Source organism: Hyperolius riggenbachi, chromosome 1, assembly GCF_040937935.1.
Source record: "Hyperolius riggenbachi isolate aHypRig1 chromosome 1, aHypRig1.pri, whole genome shotgun sequence".
NCBI lineage: Eukaryota > Metazoa > Chordata > Amphibia > Anura > Hyperoliidae > Hyperolius > Hyperolius riggenbachi.
Window position 1 is genome coordinate 257,448,203 of NC_090646.1, and position 23,880 is coordinate 257,472,082.

Here is a 23,880-nt window from a genome sequence, read left to right on the forward strand (position 1 = left end):
TGAAGAATCTTATCTGCATACAGAGGCTGGATCTGCCTATACAGCCCAGCCTCTGTTGCTATCCCAAACCCCCCTAAGGTCCCCCTGCACTTTGCAATCCCTCATAAATCACAGCCGTGCTGCTGACAAACAGCTTGTCGGAGCTGGCTGTGTTTATCTCTATAGTGTCAGTCTGCTGCTCTCCCCGCCTCCTGCAGAACTCCAGTCCCCGCCTGCATCCCTTCCCTCCCTGCTGATTGGAGGGAAGGGACGGGGGCAGGGACTGGAGCTATGCAGGAGGCGGGGGAGCAGCTGAGACTGACACTACAGATGTAAACACAGCCTCACAGCATGGCTGTGATTTATGAGGGATTGCAGAGTGCAGGGGGACCTTAGTGGGGTTTGGGATAGCAACAGAGGCTGGGCTGTATAGGCAGATCCAGCCTCTGTATGCAGATAACATTCTTTAAACACACCTCGGGTTCTCTTTAAGGCATTATTAGACCGCTTTCTTCATGCAGTGCATTTGGTAAGGGGAAAAGAAGTCACATGGCTATGTGACTGTATAGTATTTGGGGCACTATATTACATTGTAGACCAGGATTTGAATCCTGGCCAGAACCAGAAGGATCCCTTGAGAAAGAATTCCTAATGCTCCAACTAATGCTTCATACACACTTGAGATAAAAGTCTTTGGAAAATGCAAGATCACAGACCAATTTGACCCCATTCTGTGTAGTATGAGAGCCATACCTACACAGTCTTTTCTATGGAGCTGAACTCCCCATCAGAAAAAAATCTTTGCAAGATGCTGCACACACAGATGCTGTACACACTCAAAAGATCAGTATCTGCAAAAGATCTGTTCCTGCAAAAAATCCATTCCTGCAAAATGCATTCATGGTCTGAGATCTGCAGATCCTCATACACACCTTGTTTAACAGGCAATCATCTGCAGATCAGATCCACCAGGATGGATTTTCAGATCTGCAGATGATTGCCAGATATGCAGATGAAGTCTGTTAAACCAGGTGTGTATGAGGATCTGCAGATCTCATAGACTATGAATGCATTTTGCAGGAATGGATTTTTTGCAGCAACAGATCTTTTGCAGATAATGATCTTTTGAGTGTGTACAGCATCTTTGTGTGCAGCATCTTGCAAAGATTGTATCTGATGGGGAGTTCAGCGCAATAGAATAGACTGTGTAGGTATGGCTCTCATACTACATGGAAGGGGGTAAAATTGGTCTGTGATCTTGCATTTTCCAAAGACTTTTATCTCAAGTGTGTATGAGGCATTAGCCTACTGAGCACATGCTAAATGGCTGCAGTTGTCAAGTGCTTGAGAGCTGTTTCACGCGAGCTATTGCCGGTGGCCGTCTTCGCCGTTTACCGCTGGGATCCACAGCCTCATTATTCCGCTAAATGGAAACCTTTATCTCAGTGGTTAAGTATGTGATTTTGTTCCTTAAGGCTCAACTTTAACCTCTCTGGCATTATGATTATTTCCAGATGTAAGGTCTAAAAGCCATACAATTTTTTTTCATAAGCTTTTAGACCCTAAAAACAAGAAGAAAAACATACCACAAAGAGGTCTGCAGCAGTTCCTGCATGAAACTCGTGCAGGCACGGGATTACCACCCTGTCCTGCAGCTTTCCATCCCGAGCCTGACTCTGGATTAATGCTAGGGAGGTTAAAGAAGGTTTGGAGAAGGCCTTCAGGCAGGATAGCATCGGTCTCTTATGTGCATGCATCTCCACCATATTGCAATGAGTGGATTTAATGCTGGGTACAAATGGTAAGATTTTCCGCGCGATTTTGCGACCCGATCGTTTTTTCCACACGATACTGCACTCTGTTCAGCGCTCGATTCTCTTATCTTCATTCATTTTTCTTATAGTTTTCCATTCACCGCTATGAGAAATTGAGCGTAGAAACGATCGGGAGCAATATCGGACATGACAGGTTTTATCTATCGGATCCATCTATCGCACGGAAAATCGTACCATGTGTATTAGGCATAGGTCTACTACATACATCCAGTTTTGATTGACAAATAATTGTACTACTTCCATGTAGTATAAGAGTTCACCTATACAATCTGCTAATGGTATCCAAAATCCCTCATACTACATGGAGGTGGTAAAATTGGTCAGTGATTGACCAGTTATAATTGGATGTGTGTATGCACCCTATTTTTTTTAAAGATCTAAGCAGTTCTGTGTAGAGTACCATCCTTATGGTGGTGATAGGTGGTTGTCATTTTATCATGTAGTGCAGGTCATTCAGTTTGCATTTAATATCTTATGGAGCATTTTTTTATTCATTTTATTAGACTGATGATGTGAAAAGAATTCTGCCAGTGTCAACAACTGCATCAACATAAACACACATTTCACCTGTATAAATGTGGCAAGAGTGAGAATACAGCAATGTAGACTGCAAATCTGTAAGAGCTGGTTCACACGGATGCCGGCGCCCGGGAGTCATCATTTAAACATTCAAGTGAATGGGAGTGTTTGTAGCGGGCTTTTACCGGTGTTTATGTGAACGTACCATTCCTATCCACATTTTCCCCGTCGTTTTAGGTGACCCTGGATGCTACGTGTAGCGTCCAGGGTAGATTAACCGTCACGTCTAATGTCCCACTGTTGGGACGAAAAAAGCAGATCGCGATGGGAAGCCACCGAAAGCCTAAACGCAATACAGCCGAGACGCCGCATAACGAGATGCCACTGGAATCCGGGCGGACGTCCGTGTGAACCAGCCCTAATACTGAGCTAAATACAGTAGTTTGTCATACTGTGCATGTGTAACTTTTTTTGCAATTGAATAAAGGCAACCTAGCTATGTCTTTCCTATAACGCTATCTAAAATTGTTTTTACTTCCTGCCACCTTTTTCTTCATGCTTCCTACCCATCAGGATTTGGAGGGCTTGAGTCAGCGACCTCCAACACCACTGGTTTTAACTTTGGTGGGTTCGGACTAGCTGTTAACCCTGCCTTAAACTTTAACATTGGTAACTTCAGTGTTTCCACTGCACCAGCTCCGCCCTTCAATTTTGGTAACACCCTGGCAAGCGCAGGTAGAACATTTCGAATGTATGTGATGTTTGTCGTGGTCTCAGCCATGCAGTGATCCAAGAATAAAAGTGATCATCACTGGCAATTTTTTTTTTCAACAAGTTTTATTAAAAAAGTTTGTTTGACTTACCGGTATGTGAATTATCTAACCCTATTCCATGAGTAAACATCTCACTGATTACGTATCTTTGTACAGTACTAATCTATTAGCCCTTAGATACTGTCATATGTGTCTTAATGGAATATCCTATTGCACAAGAACTGGAGTTAGGCCCAGTGCACACCAAAACTGCTAGCAGATCCTTAAAATGCTAGAGGTTTTTGGAGCAGATTTCAGAGCGATTCTAGGCATGTTTAGAGATGTTTTGTAAACATGCCTAGCGTTTTTGGGAGTGTTTTTGTGTAGCAGATTACAAACCTTGTTACAGGAAAAGCTGTTACTGAACAGCTTCTGTAACAAAAATGCCTGGAAAACCGCTCTGATCTAGCGTTTTTCCAGAGCGGTTTGAGCTTTTCCTATACTTAACATTAAGGCGGAAACGCTTCTGCAAACCGCAAACGTGCAACAGGAGGCTTGTATGCTAAAAACCTCAAACCGCTGGTGTACACCATCTCAATGAAATACATAAGCCAAGTGTTTTCACAGGCGGATGCGGTTGGCGGATTGCTGCTAAAACCGCTTGGTGTGCACTGGGCCTTAGAATGGAGTATGTAGATTGCTTATGCTGGGTTATGTGCTGTACCTTGATGTAAGATATTTTGATTTATTTTAATTTTATTATTTATCAGCTTGGCATTATTCTTGGAGCACTGCAGTTTTATATCACACACATTCCACCAATCTGTTACCATTTCAAGTTTTGTTCAGTTAGTGGGGTACATCATCTGTGATCCACCTGTGAAAAAATAAAGCAAGTATGTTGTTGTATTTATAAAATGCTCTATCTGTTTATGGACTTTTACAGTGATGATTTGTGATCCTCCTTTTATTAACATGGTGCAGAGAATAATGGTTTATCTGTACTTCATATCCACCAATTGGAATTTGATATTAGCCACTTTAAAATTAGCCACTTTTCTGTGATAAAACAACTCTGCCAGTTTGCAGTTTACTATTCATCAGTGTGGGGTATTCCTCCTATAAACCTGTGTGATGACCATAGGTAGATCTGCTTAGGGCCTGAGCTCACTAACGCAGTTGTCCGCTTTTCAGCATCTGTAACATTGATGTATAACTGAAAAGCGGACACAACTGCGTTAGTGGGCACAGGCCCTTAAACAGGTGGTGCCATGGCCATTTTAATTGTCTGTTCTGCAATCCTGGGTTGCAGCTACACGGTTGGCTTTAACTTCCTGTTGGAATCTATAGTTGATTAAATGGACTTCTGTAACATTGCAAGCAAGAAGAGCTGCATGGGCATGCACATCTGCAGGGATTTGTCTGTCATGTAGATCTACTGCTGGCCAATGGATTGGTTCTAGGTATGTTAAAGGACAGCTGAAGTGAGAAGAATATGGAGGCTGCCATATTTATTTCCTTATAAACAATTGCAGTTGCCTGTTAGCCCTGCTGATCTATTTGGCCACAGTAGTGTCCAGGGCTTGGGAGTCGGTACAAAAATCTTCCAACTGTGACTGCTCTGTTTATGAAACCTCCGATTCCGACTCCAGGTACCCAAAATGGCTCCGATTCCTCGACTCCGACTCCTTAGTCTAATACTTACCAGGGCTGTGGATTTTGTACAAAAATCATCCGACTCCTCAGTTTATGAAACCATGAACTCCAACTCCGGGTACTCAAAATTGCTCCGACTCCACAGCCCTGGTAGTGTCTGCATAACATGAGAAACCAGCACGCAGCTAATATTGTCATATCTGACAATGTCAAAGACCTGATCTGCTGCATGCTTGTTCAGGGGCTATGACTAAAAGTACTACAGGCAGAGGATCAGTTGGGTAGCCAGGCAACTGGTGTTGCTTAAAAGGAAATAAATATGGCAGCCTCTATATCACCCTTGCTTCAGTTGTCCTTTAAACCACAATTCCTTGTTTGAGGTGGGTGGAGTTTTCCTTAAAAAAATTCAGACACCACAGTGCAAGCATTTGTTAGTTTTCTATTGAAAGGAATGCCACTTCAACAAGCTATCTGCTACACTTCCAATCATAGGTAATATTAAAGAATACGGTAGATCATATGTACTCTTGTTGCCTTTCCATAACTCTTGACTGAAAGGCAGACATTGGCTATCTGGAAAATAATTTTTCTGGCATTTTCTACAAGTCTCACTGTGACACCAGGAAGACAACCAGTTCAGAATTTTGATAAAGCAGGTTGAAGATGAGGGGGATTTCTAAGAGGGTGAAAGGTACTGTTGGGATAAAGAGCTGGCCTAGCAGAATCCTTAGCAGGTGGGGCTGGTGAAAGATCAGCAAAAACAATAGAAAACACCCATCAATATGACTAAAACAGTTTTCTAAAAGTGCATACACACCTTCAACTTTTGTTGCCCGCCAAGATCTGGACTCAATTCTTCGGATGACACTTCAAGGCCCGATGCTGTACAGACGTGCTCTGTTGCTATGGAGTGGGTAAGAGAGCTGATATTACATTGCATATTCGGCTCGGTGTGTGGAGTGGTAGAATAGTACCCTCAGCAAATATACATATTGCTTTTGGGCGAGCAGAACTTTGCTTCCATCTACGTGTAACTTTTTTTTTTTTTTTTTTAAGTCACAGGTTCTCTTTAACAGTTGTTGCTATGTGAAGCAATTCACTGACTCTCAGGTACCAGAGGATCCAGTTCAAACTGATAGCCCTCAAAGCTCTCTGCAATATATTTCCTCCATACCTCTCCTTTCTTGTTTTCAGATCACACCCCAATGACGGTCTTCTTTTTGCATACAACGTTCTTCTGTCTACCAGAATAATTTCCTATCTTTGTACTGCTCACTGCGGCAGGGTAAGGAATATTAGATCAGATCTTTACTGAGGTATGGTCTAATATTCAGTGGGGCACTGTGGCATTCATGTATACAGGACTTCCCAAAATCTTCTTTTTCTGTGGAATTCCATTTTTAAACACATTTGTCAGTTCCATACATCTGTAACCTTTTAAAAGCAGCATGAATTGAGAGAAGAATAGTCTTATTGCTGAATTCCTGCTAATAATGCTGCTCAAGGCAGGAATCACACTGCAAACCACATTTGTGAGCGTAAATTTGAAAGCGCATGACCCTCCTGTTGTAAGTGCTGTGTTTTGTGAGACCCTGTCTGTATTGCTGGTACATTGTTATTCGTAACTGTATTTGTATTTTGCTTTGTACAGTGCCATAGAAAATATTGGCTCTGTATTAATCAGAGTTAAAGCGGGCACAAAATCCAATTCCATTTACCCACTGCTCTGTGTTTATTATGCAGTTGTCAACCTGATTCCAATCTAATCAGAAATGTTTCTGCTGTAATAAATGGTATCTCAGTCAGCCTGGCTGTATTTAGTACATTGCTGATGAGAAGAAAGCTTGTCCTCTCCCCTTCCACATTTCTGCTACTCGCTGATTGGCTGAGAGCAGTTCACTGGGAAGCTGCTGAAATATGATCTATGCTGGGCTCACATGTGTTTACAAAGCAAGCTAGATATTACAGTGCAATTTCCAGGAGAGAAAAAAAAGAGTAAGGGAGGAAATTACATCAGGATTGGCTTCAGTCAGAAGTAAAAATTGAATATGCCTGAAACGGTTTTCTCTTTATCATATAAAATTCACTGAAATCAAAATGTGGACAGTACAATAGATATGTTGTGTAAGTAGAAAAATTATCTAATTATATATGTGGGTTTTATTTCTGTGATAGAATGGCTGCCCCTGCTGCTTAAAGTGAACCTAAAGCCGGTTAAAAAAAAATGAGATTAACTCACCTGGGGCTTCCCTCAGCCCCCTGCGATATACAGGCTGGGAACGCGAAGAATCACTCGCGTTCCCATGCCTGTCGGCCGGTGACGGCGAAACCGGAAGTCGTCGCCGGCGGGTCCAGAAGCATCGGACCGGAGCTGCGAGGGCACCGATCGGCTGCAGGGGGCTGAGGGAAGCCCCAAGTGAGTTAATCTCATTTTTTTTAACCGGCTTTAGGTTCACTTTAACAAAAATATTTACAGCACACCATTTTTCTTTGCACTATGTTATTAAATATACTGTGATCCTTGCTAATGCAAATGTAGGGACTATCTGTAGTGTCTCTGCATTACATGTGACGTGTTCATATACTGTAATGTTTTTAGATACATTATATACAGGATTCCTTTTATTGCTTGTGAGCATGAATTTCTACATCTGTCAAGACTGTAAGACTCAGCAAACAGAGCACTGTTTGTTAAATTGTACCCTGAGTACATGTGAACATGGGTTTAAGCAAGAGCGAACCCTCCCAGATTTTTCATTGTTAATAAAGATACATTTTGAACTTTGCCATTACTTCCAGTTTTCATATTTGATGTTCCTGTTCCATGGAAACTCTGTTTAGAAAAGTCAGTTATGACCCAGGATCCATTTACAAAAAATGAAGCTGCACGGAGAATGGGTGTTTGTTAGCTAGGGTACAACTTGGTGCCTGAGCACACTTAATGCAATTTTCAGCAATGCAAACAGATCTTATGCTAGGCAATGGGATCTGTTCACATCTGTCCATTCATTCCCTACTAATCCGTTTGGACAAGTGGAACTGAAGGCTCTATTGTACATGATTTTTCCTGGTATATGGATAGGGAGCTCCCTATTGGATTACAACAGACTAAAGGGAATCCTCCTTTCATCGGAAGATTCCCATTGGTCCACCACTCAATGAACCAATGAGAGTCCTCCCTGTGGAGAGAGGATTCCCATTGGTCTGTTGCTATCCAATGGGGAACCCCATGCTTCTGCCAGGTCTCAGATCTATATACCAATGCTTTTTCCCTGCAGTGGACTCAAGCAGCTGTGCCAGCATCAGCTTTGGAATACGATTGTGATGGTGACAGCAGCGGACCAGATGCATATTTTTGCATATTTGAACAAGACACTGCAGATACCCTGTGAATGCACTTTTGTGCATTCAGGTCAGTGTGAATCGAGCCTTCCTATAGAGCACACAGTCACCCCATGCAGCTCTTTCCTATGCTGCTTATAGAATTACTCTGTAGCCAGCACTGTGGCTACAACATATTACTATTTTATCATTATGAGACTCTTATGTAGCAGTAGTGCTGGCCACTAAATGAGTTCACAATGACACAATCTAATCCCTACCAGAGTTAGTCATATGTCCCTATCAGTCTCTACGACCAATTGTTAGGGAATATCAATGAACTAATGTTTTTGGGAAGTGGGAGGAAACTGGAGTGACTGGATGAAACCAATGCAAACTTGGGGAAAATATACAAACTCCATGCAGATAGCGATGGGCCCAGATTTTAACCTGGAACACTAGTGCTGGAATGCAAGTGTACAATCCACCACACCACCATGCTGACCCATATGCATTAAGATTGGAAGGCTGAACTAGGACTTAAAGAGACACTGAAGCAAAAAAAAAAAAAAAAGATTATCATGAATTGGTTGTGTAGTAGGGGTAATTACTAGAACATTGGTAGCAAAAAAAATTGCAATTTACACATTACTCAGCATTCTAAATGTTTTTATAGAACAGGCAGTGAACTTTTGACCTGTCCTGAACCTATTCTCTGCAAAAGAAAAACAGTACAGCTGAGATCACCTAATCAGAAGTCAGAGCTCTCTGCCACTTTCAGTACTCTTTTCCACAAACTGTTGAGCTGTGTGCTCAGCAAGCAGTTACCAGGCAGAAGTAAGTAGTTATCATGCAGCAACAAGCAGTTACCAGGCAGAAGTAAGTAGTTATCATGCAGCAACAAGCAGTTACCAGGTAGCAGTGAGCAGTTGACAGTTTGAGAGGCATTTCACTGCCTATCAACAGTTTGTGGAAAGGAGGCCTAAAAGTTGTAGAACTCAATGGCTATTTGCATAGATAACTGAAGTTACTTAACTCTTCCTGTACTGGAAACAAATGTTAGACTTCTCTCTCTGCTTCTAATGCTTTATTTCTTAGCTGTACTACACATACAAATCATTATATTTTTTTTTTTTTCGCTTCAAGATGAGTGCACTTATCCATTTGCCCCCTCTCCCTGAGGAATTTAAATTCACTAGTGGCTCTGCCTATATGGGGTGTGTACTAGATATGCCACGGGTACCCAGTGCAGTGCCTGCAAAATAAGAGAGGAAGGCCTGGTGCACACCAGAGGAGTTTTTCGGAGCGTTTTGAGTTTTTAAATCTGCTGCTAATGTTATTCTATGTGTCTGTGCACACTGGAGCAATGAGGTTTTGTAAAAAAAAACCATAGCATTACATTGGGAAGAGCTTTTAGAGGTTTCAAAAGCTCTTCCCAATGTAATGCTATGGGGTTTTTTACAAAACCTCATAACCTCATTGCTCCAGTGTGCACAGACACATAGGATAACATTAGCAGCAGATTTAAAAACTCAAACCGCTCCGAAAAACTCCTCTGGTGTGCACCAGGCCGAACAGCTGATTTATTATGCTGGGAACACACATTTTGTTTTGCTGAAGAATCGTTCCGATAGATACCTTCGATAGATAAATTTCGTCATGTCCAATTCTCCGCTCAATTTCTCATGGAAGTGAATGGAAAAAAGATAAGAAAAACGAGCTGAAGATAAAAAAAATCGAGTGGAGAATCAACCGCAAAAACGTATTGTGTTCCCAGCACAATTAGAATAGCCAGCTATTCAAAAATAAAAGTGCCCTCGCCTTTACTTTTGTGCTGCAGTGGGAACAAAAAAGCTAATGGCATCTTATCTGGCATATCCTAAGTAAATAAGGCTTTCTTCACATTGTAAACCGTTTTAATGTGCATTTGTACAAAGAGTCCCGCACTTCTTTTCAAACCCTTATTTTATTAATTTTAATATAAAATGCTAGACCTGCTGCAAGTTTTGGGGGTCTCTGCCCCTTCCCCATGAATGGAAAACATGTTCGTTGTGAACAAGTCCATTGACTCACATGAACTTCGAGTTCTAATGTATTTCTGCATTGCAAAAAAAACTCAGTGTGAACAAGGCCTGCAAGTAGCCGTTTCTACATCCTCAAATGAGGCAAATGGGTTAGCACTTTAGTTGAAAAACATTTAGAGCACACTTGTCCTCGTGAATTTGCCATTGTTTGCTACGTGCTGCATTTTTGCGTTTGCAGTTTTTTGGATTGTAGGGAAAATCCATTGATATTGGAACAGCGCACGATGTGCAAAAAAAGCAGGTGGTCGACTGATTTTTTTAAACACGGTAAAAAATTCACAAATGGAACATGGCCGTATGCACATAACATGATTGCCCAGTGACAGGGCACGTTTTTGCATCAAAACGCATGTGAATCAAATAAGTATGCTCCCTGTCTTAATGTTTTAACGGATATTGCGACGGCCTCGGTTGAGAATCTAGCATGCACCTAGCATGTGTACAGCGGCTGACCAAAGCTAACATCTGGCATGCAGGAACTTTAGCGCAAACCCTGGGGTGCATTGTTCTCCTTGCCCGTCGAATGTCGCTCTGTCATGCGCTGCTTTCTCTGCGGCCCTCCATAGCAATAATATTTTTTGTAAAAATAATAGATTATACTTTAGATCTGATTTAAAAAAAAAAAAAAAAGCCACAATTCTGCTAGGGTTATTAACCCTCCTGGCGGTCTAATGTTTTCCGCCAGGAGGCAGCGCATCAGTTTTTTTTTTTTTTTTTAAATCATGTAGCGAGCCGAAGGCCATGGCGACGGGGCGGGATGACGTCAGCGACGACGTGACGTCTTTGGGAGTCCCGATCCACCCCTCAGTGCTGCGTGGCACTGATTGGCCAGGCAGCGCACGGGGTCTGGGGGGGGGGCGGAGCGGATAGCGGCGATCGAGTTCGGCCGGCGGCAATCGGTGTGCTGACGCAGCTAGCAAAGTGCTAGCTGCGTTCAGCAAAAAAAAAAAATAAGCAAATCGGCCCAGCAGGGCCTGAGAAAATCTCCTGCGCGGCTTACCCCGAACCCGCCAGGAAAATTAAACAAATTACCTCATGTGAGGTAATTTACCTCATGAGGTAATGAAATGGCCTCAATTCTGGTAGCTATGTGAGGTAAATATTTTTTTTGTAGGTAAAATACCTCATGATTTTTTTTTTTTTTTTTTTTTTTTTTAGCAAGTCTGAAAGATTTTTCTCTATTTCCAAACATGAGGTAAAACTTGAGGTATTTCAGCGGTATGCATACAGTAAATCTTTGGAAGATTGATTATACTTATGAAACGTATATTTATAGGCATCCCTTATTGAAAAAAAAAATCCAGTAAATATTTGAAGTTTTATTTCTACTTTTCTTTTCTATTACACAGCCTGAATAGGAATGACACTAAGGGCTGGAACCCACAGGAGCGCTTTTGGCAGCACTGCGATACGCTAGCAGTTTGCCAAAACGCTGGGCTAATGTTAATGGATGGGGCAACTTCCACAGGAGCGTTTGCGTTTCTCAGAAACGCAAACGCAGGACATGCAGCATTTTGGGAGCGTTAGCGCTTCAATGCAAAGTATTGAAACGCTAGCAGAAACGCTCAGCAAAACCTAAACTGAGCGGTTCTGCTAGCGTTTTGCGGTTCAGCACACTGTAACAAAATTAAAAATTATTCACAGGACCAATCAGGATAAAAACGCGAAACGCAAAACGCTACACAACCGCTGAAGAAAAAAATACACTGTTGCAAAACGCGACCGAAAACTCGCATGAATCAGCTTGCAAACCGCTCAGGCAAAACGCTAGCGGTTGCGTTTAGCGTTTGCGGTTTGCAGTGGGTTCCAGGCCTCAAACAGCAATAGGAACTCCACTCAAAACTGCAAAATGCATTCAAATTGACTTTACCTCCAGGTACAGGCAGGTCTTAACCTGATCGATAAAGGATGTGCTAACCTGCCCCCTAATTTCCATGAGAATAGCTATTTTCAGTAAAATTAATGCAAATTACCTCATGAATTGCCTCATAATTTACCTCATGAGGGAAAACATGACTAAAATGTACCAGAATTGGTAAATGTCATTACCTCATGAGGTAAATTACCTCACATGAGGTAATTTTGTTTGATAACACTACCAGAATTGAGGGCAATTTGCCTAATGAAAAAGTTTTAAAATTTGATGGATGTTTGATTTTTACGTTGAAGGAATATTCATTGGAGCAGATGCATGGGGTGGGCAGTCGGGGGGGGCTGCCATACAGTTGCTAGATCTAAAAATGTATTTGATTTTTGGGGCTTGGCTACTTCTTGGGAGTGAAGAAAATTTTCTCAGTGGCACATGGAGTTGAAAACTCCTTTCTTTTTGAGCCTTCCCATAGTGTGGAATGTGCTTCAGAGCTCCTGCTGATAGCTGGTGCAGATTTTTCATGTATGTACCGATATTATCAAAAGAAAGTGAAACCTAGACTTGTATGTTAAGGTTATCTAAAGATACCCATACACTGGTCGATTTCTGCCACCAATATACGGCTGATTCCACCGCTCTGATTGAATCGGCTAGAAATAGATGCAGCAGGTAGCATGACCGATTGATTTCTTACCAATTTTGTTCAATTTAGTCGATCGGCTTGGATGGAAAATATAGGTTGGTTGGCTGCTGGCGGCAGATTGATGGCCCGTAGCGTTTCATTGGACCGAATAGTGCAGCAATGCATTTCAATGGATTTTCAATAGATTTCATACTGGAAATCTGTTCCTAGTGTCAGATACCTGACGAGCATCTGACAGGAATCTTATCTGATGGTCGAATCTGCTGCAAATCTATGTGTACCTTAAAGGGGCCCATACACTCAGCCGATTTTCTAGCTGATCGATCCAGATCGATCGATTGCAAATCGGTTGGCCAATCGATGGCCGATTTCGATAGATTTCCATCGAACTGGCAGGGTGGAAAATTTAGGTCGATCTGATGAGATTGCTTATCTTTTTGCATTGGTCTTGATGGAAATCTGATGGCAAAAAAATGCTATCAGATCGAATTTCAATAGATTTCAAACTGAAATCCATTGGAATTCTATCCTGGTAAAAAATGTTCTAAAAACACATCAGATCATCAGATGCATTTCTTATCTATCTGCTGCCAATCTGACGAGTGTATGGGCACCTTAAGAATTATTTACTAGGTAGCAAAATGGGAAATTGCATGATGTGTACCAGGCATAACAAAATACTCCTGTGTTCTCCAATCTTTACCACCTATGGAGAACCTTAAATCAAACCCAAGAAGTGCTAGCTTTCATTTATTTTATTAATAAGCATTGTTTTTACTTGTTTTCATAAAACCTATAATCTCCATCATTGAGAATAGTTATGTCATGCTGCATGCATTTGTTTTCTTGTTATAGTATGTTTTTGAAGCCATACAGGGGCTCATGTCTAAGTATTTTGTTAAATCTGTTGTTCTTTATTCCATGAGTATCCCACATTGGTTGTTGGTAGCTACCCTGCCGTTGTTTGTATGTCTGCTTGTGAATCCTCTATGTAATACTTCATAGTTATTATCAGGTTATACACATATACAGTTCTGAAAAGCCGATCTCACCTGTTCTTTCCACTTCTTTATGGTTAAATATAGTAATAAAGTGCTTCTCTGTGAATGCAGTTTTATTGTAATGTTCAGGGTAGGAACACACTAGGCAGAATTGCATATGCGTTTTCCACTATGTGCTATGGAAACCGCATATGCAATTCTGCCTAGTGTGTTCCAACCCTCAGGCTTCATGCTACCAAGCAATTTTATTTGCACTGGGAAAGGGATTTGAAAACAATAGCTATGCTGCTGTGTAGGCGGTGTGAACCTTATGCATTGCGAGATAGCGAGGTTCAATTTTATTTTGGGGGGGGGGGGAGTGGAGACCTAGGGTTGTATTTATTGGAAATCTCTTATTTCTCTGTAAGCATATATTCAAGTATTGAGAGACCAGTGTTACGTTGTACAGGATTGATTAGTTTTCCATTCATCATTTCAGTCAGGACTAAGAAAATGGGCCGCAAATAGATACAGTACTACGTTGGAAACAAGCCGCCTGTTCCAGATATGGGCTTGTTACCCTAGGTGTTAAAAAAGGTCACCCTTGGCTTGTCTGCAGCATATTTGAAAATGTGTATGTGCATGACACTTTATTATTGTATTGCATCTTGTTTTAAACATCAGTAAACCCTTTCTTGATGTATGTTATAAATATATCCTGTTTTTATTGCTCCCAATCTGTCTACGTGCACTTTCTATGTTTTGTGTGAAAACCTTCTAAATTTATTTCAGAAAACCTATTACAGCTAAAAGTGCCGTTGTTCATTGTTTTCAATTTCCTTTATGATTAGGTGGGTTTGGCGGCTTTGGAACCACAACTACTACAACAGCTCCTGGCTCAGGATTTAGCTTCTCTGCACCAACTAACACTGGCACAACTGGTAAGAAAAGAGTGATTACTTGAATTGCACATCAGTGGTAGCGGCTGATCCGTGCGACAGGACATCAGCAGGCCCAGTCTTTCGTACCAGTAGTCCCTGGTCCTTAAAGAGAACCTGTACTGAGTAAAAATATTTAAAAATAAAGACACGAAGTAACTTCAAATGAACATTACAGAGTTACCTTGCCATCAGTTCCTCTCAGAAGCTCGCCATTTTCTTCTGACAATGATCCCTTCCAGTTCTGACAATATTTTGTCAGATCTGAAATATATCAGTTTCTGTCAGTAAAATATCAGTTGCTGTCAGTTATAGCTGAGAGGAAAACTGATGCACCAGGTAATGTCCATGTTTCCCTATGGCTCAAGTGGGCGATGTTACAGTTTAAAGTGAACCTAAAGCCAGTTAAAAAAAAATGAGATTAACTCACCTGGGGCTTCCCTCAGCCCCCTGCAGCCGATCGGTGCCCTCGCAGCTCCGCTCCGATGCCTCTGGACCCGCCGGCGAACACTTCCGGTTCGGCCATCACCGGCCGACAGGCATGGGAACGGGAGTGATTGTTCGCGTTCCCAGCCTGTATATCGCCCCCTATGCTGCTATTGCGACCTCCTGGCCGCAATAGCAGCATAGGGGGCGATATACAGGCTTGGAACGCGGAGAATCGCTCGCGTTCCCATGCCTGCCGGCCGGTGACGGCGCAGCCGGAAGTCGTCGCCGGCGGGTCCAGAGGCATCGGAGCGTAGCTGCGAGGGCACCGATCGGCTGCAGGGGGCTGAGGGAAGCCCCAGGTGAGTTAATCTCATTTTTTTTAACTGGCTTTAGGTTCACTTTAACTGTGTGCTGACCAGAAAGCTGTTATGGGTAATAGCCATTTTCAAAATGGAGGACGGAAAATTCCCTTGATCACAGTGAACAAACAGGACGCGGGACAGGAGAAAGCCACTGAGTAGACTACATGGAAGGTAAGTATGACTTGTGTATGCTTATTTTGACTTTTAAATTTCAGTTCAGGTTTTCTTTAAGGGTTTACTGTACACACCTGATTATTGGCTGAGGCAGTCGTTTTAGGCCTCTGTCAAACATATTTAATCTTTATTATCAGGTTGTCATTAGGTAAACTGAAATAGTGTAAGCACTATAATTAGAGAAACATATATGCATATCTTATGGTATATGACTAATGTAACTGTTTGCATTATTATATCATGTGCAGTGTGTGTTTAATAATCCTATTATATCTGGTGTGCTGTGAATTATAATAACCGTATGAACTGCTTATGAACTATAGATACCCTCTCACCTAGTAAGCTAAACTGTTGGTGAACCTTCACCCAGTAAGCTCAAACTCTAGGTGAACTCTGTGAATTCAACTCTCACCTACTAAGAATGAACTTTAAGTGACCCATTCAACTGTGCTTAAACCCTGGAGTCATAAATTTCAAGTTGGCCCCATCCAAGGCCAACTCCCCCTCACATGTCTGTCTCTTGTGACGACTGTGGAACTCACGTGAGTGAAACTTGGTTTAGGTACGATGTCCCCTATAAATATAGGTCAAGGCTCTGTTCAGATAAGACATTGCCGAGATATGCTGTAAGGGAGGTGGTACGTAACTCTTTTTAATTTATGTACTCCTGATGGCTGAGAAATGTTGCTAGATATTTTTACTATTGCCTTTTTTATAATAACCCTGTTCTATGTGATCTTTGTATATTCTATGTTTATTATTACAAGAATACATTTATTTTAAGACAAAAGGTGTTCTTGGTCTGAGACTCATTATTTCATTGGGGATATATGTGATACTAAAAATATATATTGTTGGTATGACTGGTTAAGAACCCATCTGACCGATCTGAGGAGAACTAACGCTTCACTGAGTTAGTATTCTCCATAGTTGGTTACCTATATTATATAGGAGCTGGCACCTCGGCTGACTTTCATCGTGTGTGTACGTAGTTTAACCTATTTTGGTTCCTGGACGTAGAAACTACGTCCAGGAACCATGTGCGCTACCACGCGCCCCTGCGGCCGATCGTGCACGCGCATTCCCGGACGCGGATTCGGTGGCCAGGGAATCAATGTATCGGGCTATGGTGCCCGATCACTGATTCCTCTCCCCCGCTGAAAAAGCGACAGCTTCTCTCGGAAGCTGCGCCTTTTCTGGCCGTTCCCTCCCCAATGCGCCACTCTAAGCGTGTGTTACGCTTAGAGTGACGTCATGTAAGCAAACTCATGGCCGCCATCTTGTGGCCAAAAAGTAATACTACAACTGAAAATAAAAATAAATTAAAATGAACACACATTTACATTATAAATCTATTGTTTACCCCCCACCCTCCCAAAACTACCCAAATAGAATGTTTACTATAAAAAAATAAAAAAAAACCATTACAATTAAAAAAAAAAAATGTAAATATTTACCTAAGGGTCTAAACTTTTTAAATATCAATGTAAAGATGAAATATTTCTATTTTTTTTTATTTTAAACTTGTTAATAGTGATAGATGCAAAATGGAAAAAATGCACCTTTATTTCCAAATAAAATATTGTCGCCATACATTGTGATAGGGACATAATTTTAACGGTGTAATAACCGGGACATATGGGCAAATACAATACGTGAGTTTTAATTATGGAGGCATGTATTATTTTAAAACTATAATGGCTGAAAACTGAGAAATGAATTTTTCCATTTTTTTTCTTATTCTTCCTGTTAAAATGCGTTTACAGTAAAGTGGCTCTTAGCAAAATGTACCCCCCAAAGAAAGCCTAATTGGTGGCGGAAAAAACAAGATATAGATCAGTTCATTGTGATAAGTAGTGATAAAGTTATAGGCTAATGAATGGGAGGTGAACATTTCTCACGTGAAAACCACGGAACCTGAATGGGTTAACCCTCCTGGCGGCTGATTTTTTTTTTTTGCTGCCAAATAGGCAGAAATCCGTTTTTTTGTTTTTTTTAAAAAAAATTTTTTGTTTGTTTCATGTAAAGCAGTGCTGTCCAACTTCATGGGCATGGAGGGCCATTTTTTTTTCAGACCCCATGGTGGAGGGCCGAAGGTTCTTGCTAGAGTCGCAGCCCCCCTCCCCCAGGAAAAAAATGCAATTAAAGGACAATTAGATTGGCAACACTTACCACAAAATGCAATTTAAGATGTCGGGGAAGTAAAACCACGGGGGTTCCGTTGCGTGCAGAGCGGCGCGCGTAGCCGAAAAATGGGTGTGGCCATGGACCAGAATGCGGGTATGGCCACGGGTGGAGACAAATTGACATGAATTTAGCAATGTGGGACATTAGATTAGGACAGTGGTGGGGAACCTTTTGGAGGCCGAGTGTCCAAACTGCAACCCAAAAGTCACTTCTCTATCGCAAAGTGGCAACAGCAATTTAAACTACATACAAACGTTTTAACTCATACATGAACATTATGGAAAATCCAAGTTGAAAATAAACTGTGAAGATAAACAATTTCATCCATCCTACTCCTGAAAAATGTGGGGTTTTTTTTAGAACCTCCCAGTTTTATTTTCCGTTTTAAAAAGCTAAAAAAGTAGGTTTAACGCTATTGTTTCATGATAACGATTTACCTTTTCCATTCTCGCAGTTCGCAATCATGTGACCACCAACAAGACAAATTCAGCAATCATGAGGCCCCCAACAACACACATTCAGCAATCATGATGCCCCCAACAAGACAAATTTAGCAATCATGAGGCCCCCAAAAAATCATGAGGCCCCCCAACAAGACACATTCAGCAATCTTGAGGCCCCCAACATGACAAATTCAGCAGTCATGGGGCACATAAATAGACAGCATTTCACATAAATAAGCAGAATGCCCCTTTAATATGGTAGACCCCTCTCACCTGGCTTCTAAATTCTCCTCTACTGGCTGCTGTGCCTGGCAATAGTGTTTTGGGCCGGATTGGGGATGATGTGTGGGCTGAAATGCCTTGCGGTGCTGCTGTGGCCGGGCTGCCGGTGATGCTGTGGCCGGGTGAGGTAGTGACAGGTGCCCCCCCAGTTGAGGTAGTGACAGGTGTCTGTCCCCCCCCCCAGCTAGATAGTGACAGGTGTCCCCCCAGCTAGATAGTGACAGGTGTCCCCCCAGCTAGATAGTGACAGGTGCCTCCCCCAGCTAGTGACAGGTGCCCCCCCAGCTAGTGACAGGTGTCCCCCCAGCTATAGTGACAGGTGTCCCCCCAGCTATAGTGACAGGTGTTTCCCCCAGCTAGATAGTGACAGGTGTCCCACCCAGCTAGATAGTGACAGGTGTCCCACCCAGCTAGATAGTGACAGGTGTCCCACCCAGCTAGATAGTGACAGGTGTCCCACCCAGCTAGATAGTGACAGGTGTCCCACCCAGCTAGATAGTGACAGGTGTCCCACCCAGCTAGATAGTGACAGGTGTCCCACCCAGCTAGATAGTGACAGGTGTCCCACCCAGCTAGATAGTGACAGGTGTCCCACCCAGCTAGATAGTGACAGGTGTCCCACCCAGCTAGATAGTGACAGGTGTCCCACCCAGCTAGATAGTGACAGGTGTCCCACCCAGCTAGATAGTGACAGGTGTCCCCCCCCAGCTAGATAGTGACAGGTGTCCCCCCCAGCTAGATAGTGACAGGTGTCCCCCCCAGCTAGATAGTGACAGGTGTCTCCCCCAGCTAGATAGTGACAGGTGTCTCCCCCAGCTAGATAGTGACAGGTCCCCCCCCCCAGCTAGAGAGACAGGTGCCCCCCCAGCTAGTGACAGGTGCCCCCCCAGTTAGATAGTGACAGGTGCCCCCCCAGCTAGATAGTGACAGGTGCCCCCCCCCCAGCTAGATAGTGACAGGTGCCCCCCCCCAGCTAGATAGTGACAGGTGCCCCCCCCCAGCTAGATAGTGACAGGTGCCCCCCCCCCCAGCTAGATAGTGACAGGTGCCCCCCCCCCCCAGCTAGATAGTGACAGGTGCCCCCCCCCAGCTATATAGTGACAGGTGCCCCCCCAGCTAGTGACAGGTGTCCCCCCCCCAGCTAGATAGACAGGTGCCCCCCCAGCTAGTGACAGGTGCCCCCACCAGTTAGCGAGCCCGTTACCTCTCTCTCCTGTGTCCCCGCTGGCCTCACCTGTGTCCCCGCTGCTGCTGCCCCACAGCTTAGACCTCACAGATCGCGGCGACTGAAGAAGCAAGCAGAGCGCGCGCATGACACCCGCGCGGCAGAACGTCACATGCGGGAGTGACTAATGATGTTACTTCCGCATGTGACGTACTCCGTGCGGGTACCATGCGCACTCTGTTTACCTCAGTCGCCGCTTTCTGAGGTCTGAGCTGTGGGGCAGCAGCGGCAGCGGGGACACAGGAGAGGCCAGCGGGGACACAGGAGAGGCCACAATAAGAGGGAGCAGGCATGGTACCCATAGCGCAAGTCATGCCTGCATCCCAGGAAGACGAGCGGGCCGCAGCAGGTGGCCTGGCGGGCCGCCAGTTGGACAGCGCTGATGTAAAGCTACTAGAGTGGTAGCTACATGAAACACCACTAGAGGGCGCATGTGTCCCTCTAGTGCAGGGGTCTCAAACTCAATTTACTTGGGGGCCGCAGGAGGTAAAGTCAGGATGAGGCTGGGCCGCATAAGGAATTTCACAATCCGGCGCATCGCTGTCTCTTCCCGCCCCTCTCACTCTTCCTTCACAGAGAGGAGTGGGGAGAGGTGGCGATCTGTGCGGCGATTGACGTCAGGAGGGGCAGAGCTGAAGCTGAAAGCTCTGCCCCTTCCAGGAAATGCCGGCGGATTGCCCCCCGGGCGATTTGGGGGCTCTGCAGCCCTCGTTTAGCGGCGGGGATGAGGCGGATTACTTGGGAGCACTGAAGCGAACTATAAGGAAGCTTTTGCTGGCGAGGGCCACAAAATATTGTATCGAGGGCCGCAAATGGCCCGCGGGCCGCGAGTTTGAGACCCCCTGCTCTAGTGTGATAGTCGCCAGCATCAATAGCAAACGGGAACGCGTATATAACGCGTTCCCCTGTCTGGCTTCTCCTGTCGCCATAGCAACGATCGGAATGACGTCATGGACATCAGCTGACGTCAGACGCCTCCGATCCAGCCCATAGCGCTGCCTGGAACTCATTGGTCCGGGCAGCGCAGGGCTCTGGCGGGGGCCCTCTTCCGCCGCTGCGTGCGGCCGATCGCCGCAGAGCGGCGGCGATCAAGCTGTGCTAGCTGCGCGCGCAGCACTTTAAATGGGGCGAATCGCCCCACCAAAAGCTGAGCTATCCTCCTGCGCGGCGGGCTTACCGCCAGGAAGGTTAAAGGAATCATCAGTCACATTTAGTGCAAATCTTAAAGAGAATCTGTACTCTGAAATTCTTACAATAAAAAGCATACCATTCTATTCATTATGTGCTCCTGGTCCCCTCTGTGCTGTTTCTGCCATTCTCTGCTGCAAACCTGGCTTGTAATTGCCAGTTTTAGGCAGTGTTTACAAACAAACTAACCAGCTTCTAATAGGCTCAGCTAAGCAGAGTGTGTTAGTCACACAGAGCCTGCAGGGGGTGTGTACAGCTTCTAGCTAATCACAAGCAGCCCTGCACATTCCAGTCTGACTGCCTCAGCCTGACTGTGCCGACTATAGAGAGAAGATTAGATCATATAACAGAGATAACACAGCTACTGTGCAATTAGGAAAAGCTGCAGTAAGCCAGACCACATTAGAAAAGGCATAGGAACTTATAGCATAGAAGAAATAAAGATAAACAATTTGTTACAGAGTCTCTTTAACTTACCTGAGGCTTTCTCCAGCCCGTTGCAGCTGTCTGTCCCACGGCGAGAGCCAGCCCGGGGTCCCCGCACGATGCAGAGGACGACCTGTGTCTCGCCGTGGGACAGACAACTGCGAGGGGCTAGAGAAAGCCTCAGGTAAGTAAACTAGATTTGCATTAAATTTGACTGATTCCTTTAGGTCTATACCTGTGGGTTACCCTACAGTTATTGGGCCATTCATAGTTTAGATACTAGCAGTATTTTATTTAAATATGTACATGCCTTATTTTTACACTCTTTCCAGCATATTTCACGGGTACCTGAAGTGGCATATAGCATGAAATAAACCTTTATAAATAGTACCTTCTTTTTTTTTCTTTTTTTTTTTTTTTTTAATTAAATAACCCACTGATTTAAATACCGGTTTGTCCGGGGGAAAGAAGACTGCAGTGCAGTGTAGCTTTATAAACCTGATAAGGGTCATGAAACTTGTGTATGGTTGCGACAAAAACTCCTTACAGCAGGGAAGAGGTCATACCGAACAAATATAGAGAAAGCACAAACTGCACAAGTTGCTCCATCATGCTTATACTATTAAACAAAGTTGGTGTGCCCACTATTTTTAAATGGCCAGCATCAATGTACCCTGCGCAGCAACGTGCACATGCTGCCACAAGCTGTCAGCGTTGCGATATGCTGTATGAGCATCGCAATATGCAGTATGAACTTGGACTAAAAATAAACCTAAAGTAAAAGTTACAGATGCTTGCTTACTCTTCATGTCCTCAGTCACTTGGTGGCCCCTTGTGGCTGGCATCCCCTCCTTGGTTCAGTAGCCCTCATTCGGTCTACTCTGCCTGCCCTCTTTGTGTGCGCTCCTGCACCACTGTGTGTAACAGCCACAACTGGTAACATATACTGGAAATGCTTAATTACCAATCTTTCCGAACTGCGCATGCCCAGGACACAGCCCTTCAAGAGCATGATCTCCTGGGTTGCGCAGAGTGGACAGCACACATGCCCCGCTAGGACTGGAACCATTTGCTGCTGTCAACAGTGGCTACTGTGGCAGCATGGAGGGAAGCTTCTTTTCACAGACATATACTTTCCTATGTAGAGAAAAGAGGCCCCCTTGCCTGGAGTAGGCCCTATAGATGAGGAGGGCCTGATGCCCCCTCTTCACAGGACAGGACCAGCTGCAGAACGTCTAGCAAACTGGACTAAATCAAAAATGCATTGCACAATTTCACATACTTGATTATAGAAGTAGAATAGCTGTGAACGTTCTGCTGTCCTTCAATAATTTTCAGGGTAGTAATAAAGAGGAGTTGGCATGGCTATGTACAGCCTGCTGTCATTGTTCAATGGATCTTGCGGAGAAGCAATTTGCCAGGTGGACTACTTTGCAGCTGTGTCTCTCAGTGTGGGAAAAGCAGCCAGATTAAATGTGGCTTGTTATAAGTGGCTTTCCCTTGCAATGAGTAAAATTGGAATTGGAAATCTGAAGTGTGACCACCAATTTTGATTCGTTTGTAGGTCTGTTTGGAAACACACAAAACAAAGGATTTGGATTTGGGGCATTTGGAGCAACAGGAACAAACACAGGTCTTGGTGCTGGTTTATCGACTGGTTTTGGTTTAACTGGTTTCAACACCCAACCTCAACAGCAGCAGCAAAATGGTGAGTTGTGTTGGGAGTGAGTTGCATTTCTTCAGGGATTTTGCTTATTCTGTAAGCTTTTGTTTTAAAGTGAACCCGAAGTGGGAGTTACGTGGAGGCTGCCATATTATTTAATTTTAAGCAATACCAGTTGCCTGGCTGTCCTGCTGATTTTTTGCCTCTAATACTTTCAGCCATAGACCCTAAACAAGCATGCAGCAGATTAGGTGTTTGACAGTATTGTCAGGACTGAGCAGATTAGCGGCATGCTCGTTTCTAGTGTACTTCTGACACTACTGTAGCTAAATAGACCAGCAGGGCTGCCAGGCAACTGGTATTGTTTAAAGGAAACAAATAATGGCAGCCTCCATATCACTCAAAGTAACAAGTAGTATATGGTAGGAGATTTAAATATTTGTTGCAGACTTCATAATTGGTTTTGCGACCTGAGGGATCCTTCCTGGGGAGATAATTTCTTTTATTTCTGGAGATGGGCATTAATGGAATTATTATTATTATACCGGTACATCTAAAATGTTCTCCATTTTCTAGTACTTGGAGGCGGCCTATTTGGACAGCCTGCACAAAATGCCAATCCATCAAATCAACTGTACAATGCAGCAAGCGCCCTTTCTGCCCCAACATTGCTAGGCGACGAGAGAGATGCACTCCTGGCAAAATGGAATCAGCTGCAGGCTCTGTGGGGAACAGGAAAAGGGTACTTCAGCAATAACATACCACCTGTTGAATTCACTCAAGAAAACCCTTTCTGTAGATTTAAGGTATGTACAAGTCGTCTTCTTCTTTATCTTATTATTTATTTATTTTGTGGTCACATAGGCAAAACACAGAAATTACAGCTGGTGGCACTTGAATTTCCCTGCTCGTTGTGAATTGTGC

General features: G+C 43.7%; 1 protein-coding gene across 1 annotated transcript in view; it reads left to right on the forward strand.

Moving 5' to 3' along the window:
* Positions 1-23,880, forward strand: part of NUP54 (nucleoporin 54) — an 83,318-nt gene that overhangs the window by 10,507 nt on the left and 48,931 nt on the right. The window contains exons 3-5 of the mRNA XM_068233292.1: positions 14,491-14,580; positions 22,858-23,001; positions 23,533-23,762. Coding sequence (XP_068089393.1) covers positions 14,491-14,580; positions 22,858-23,001; positions 23,533-23,762 — 464 coding nt within the window. The remainder of the gene's footprint in view (positions 1-14,490; positions 14,581-22,857; positions 23,002-23,532; positions 23,763-23,880) is intronic.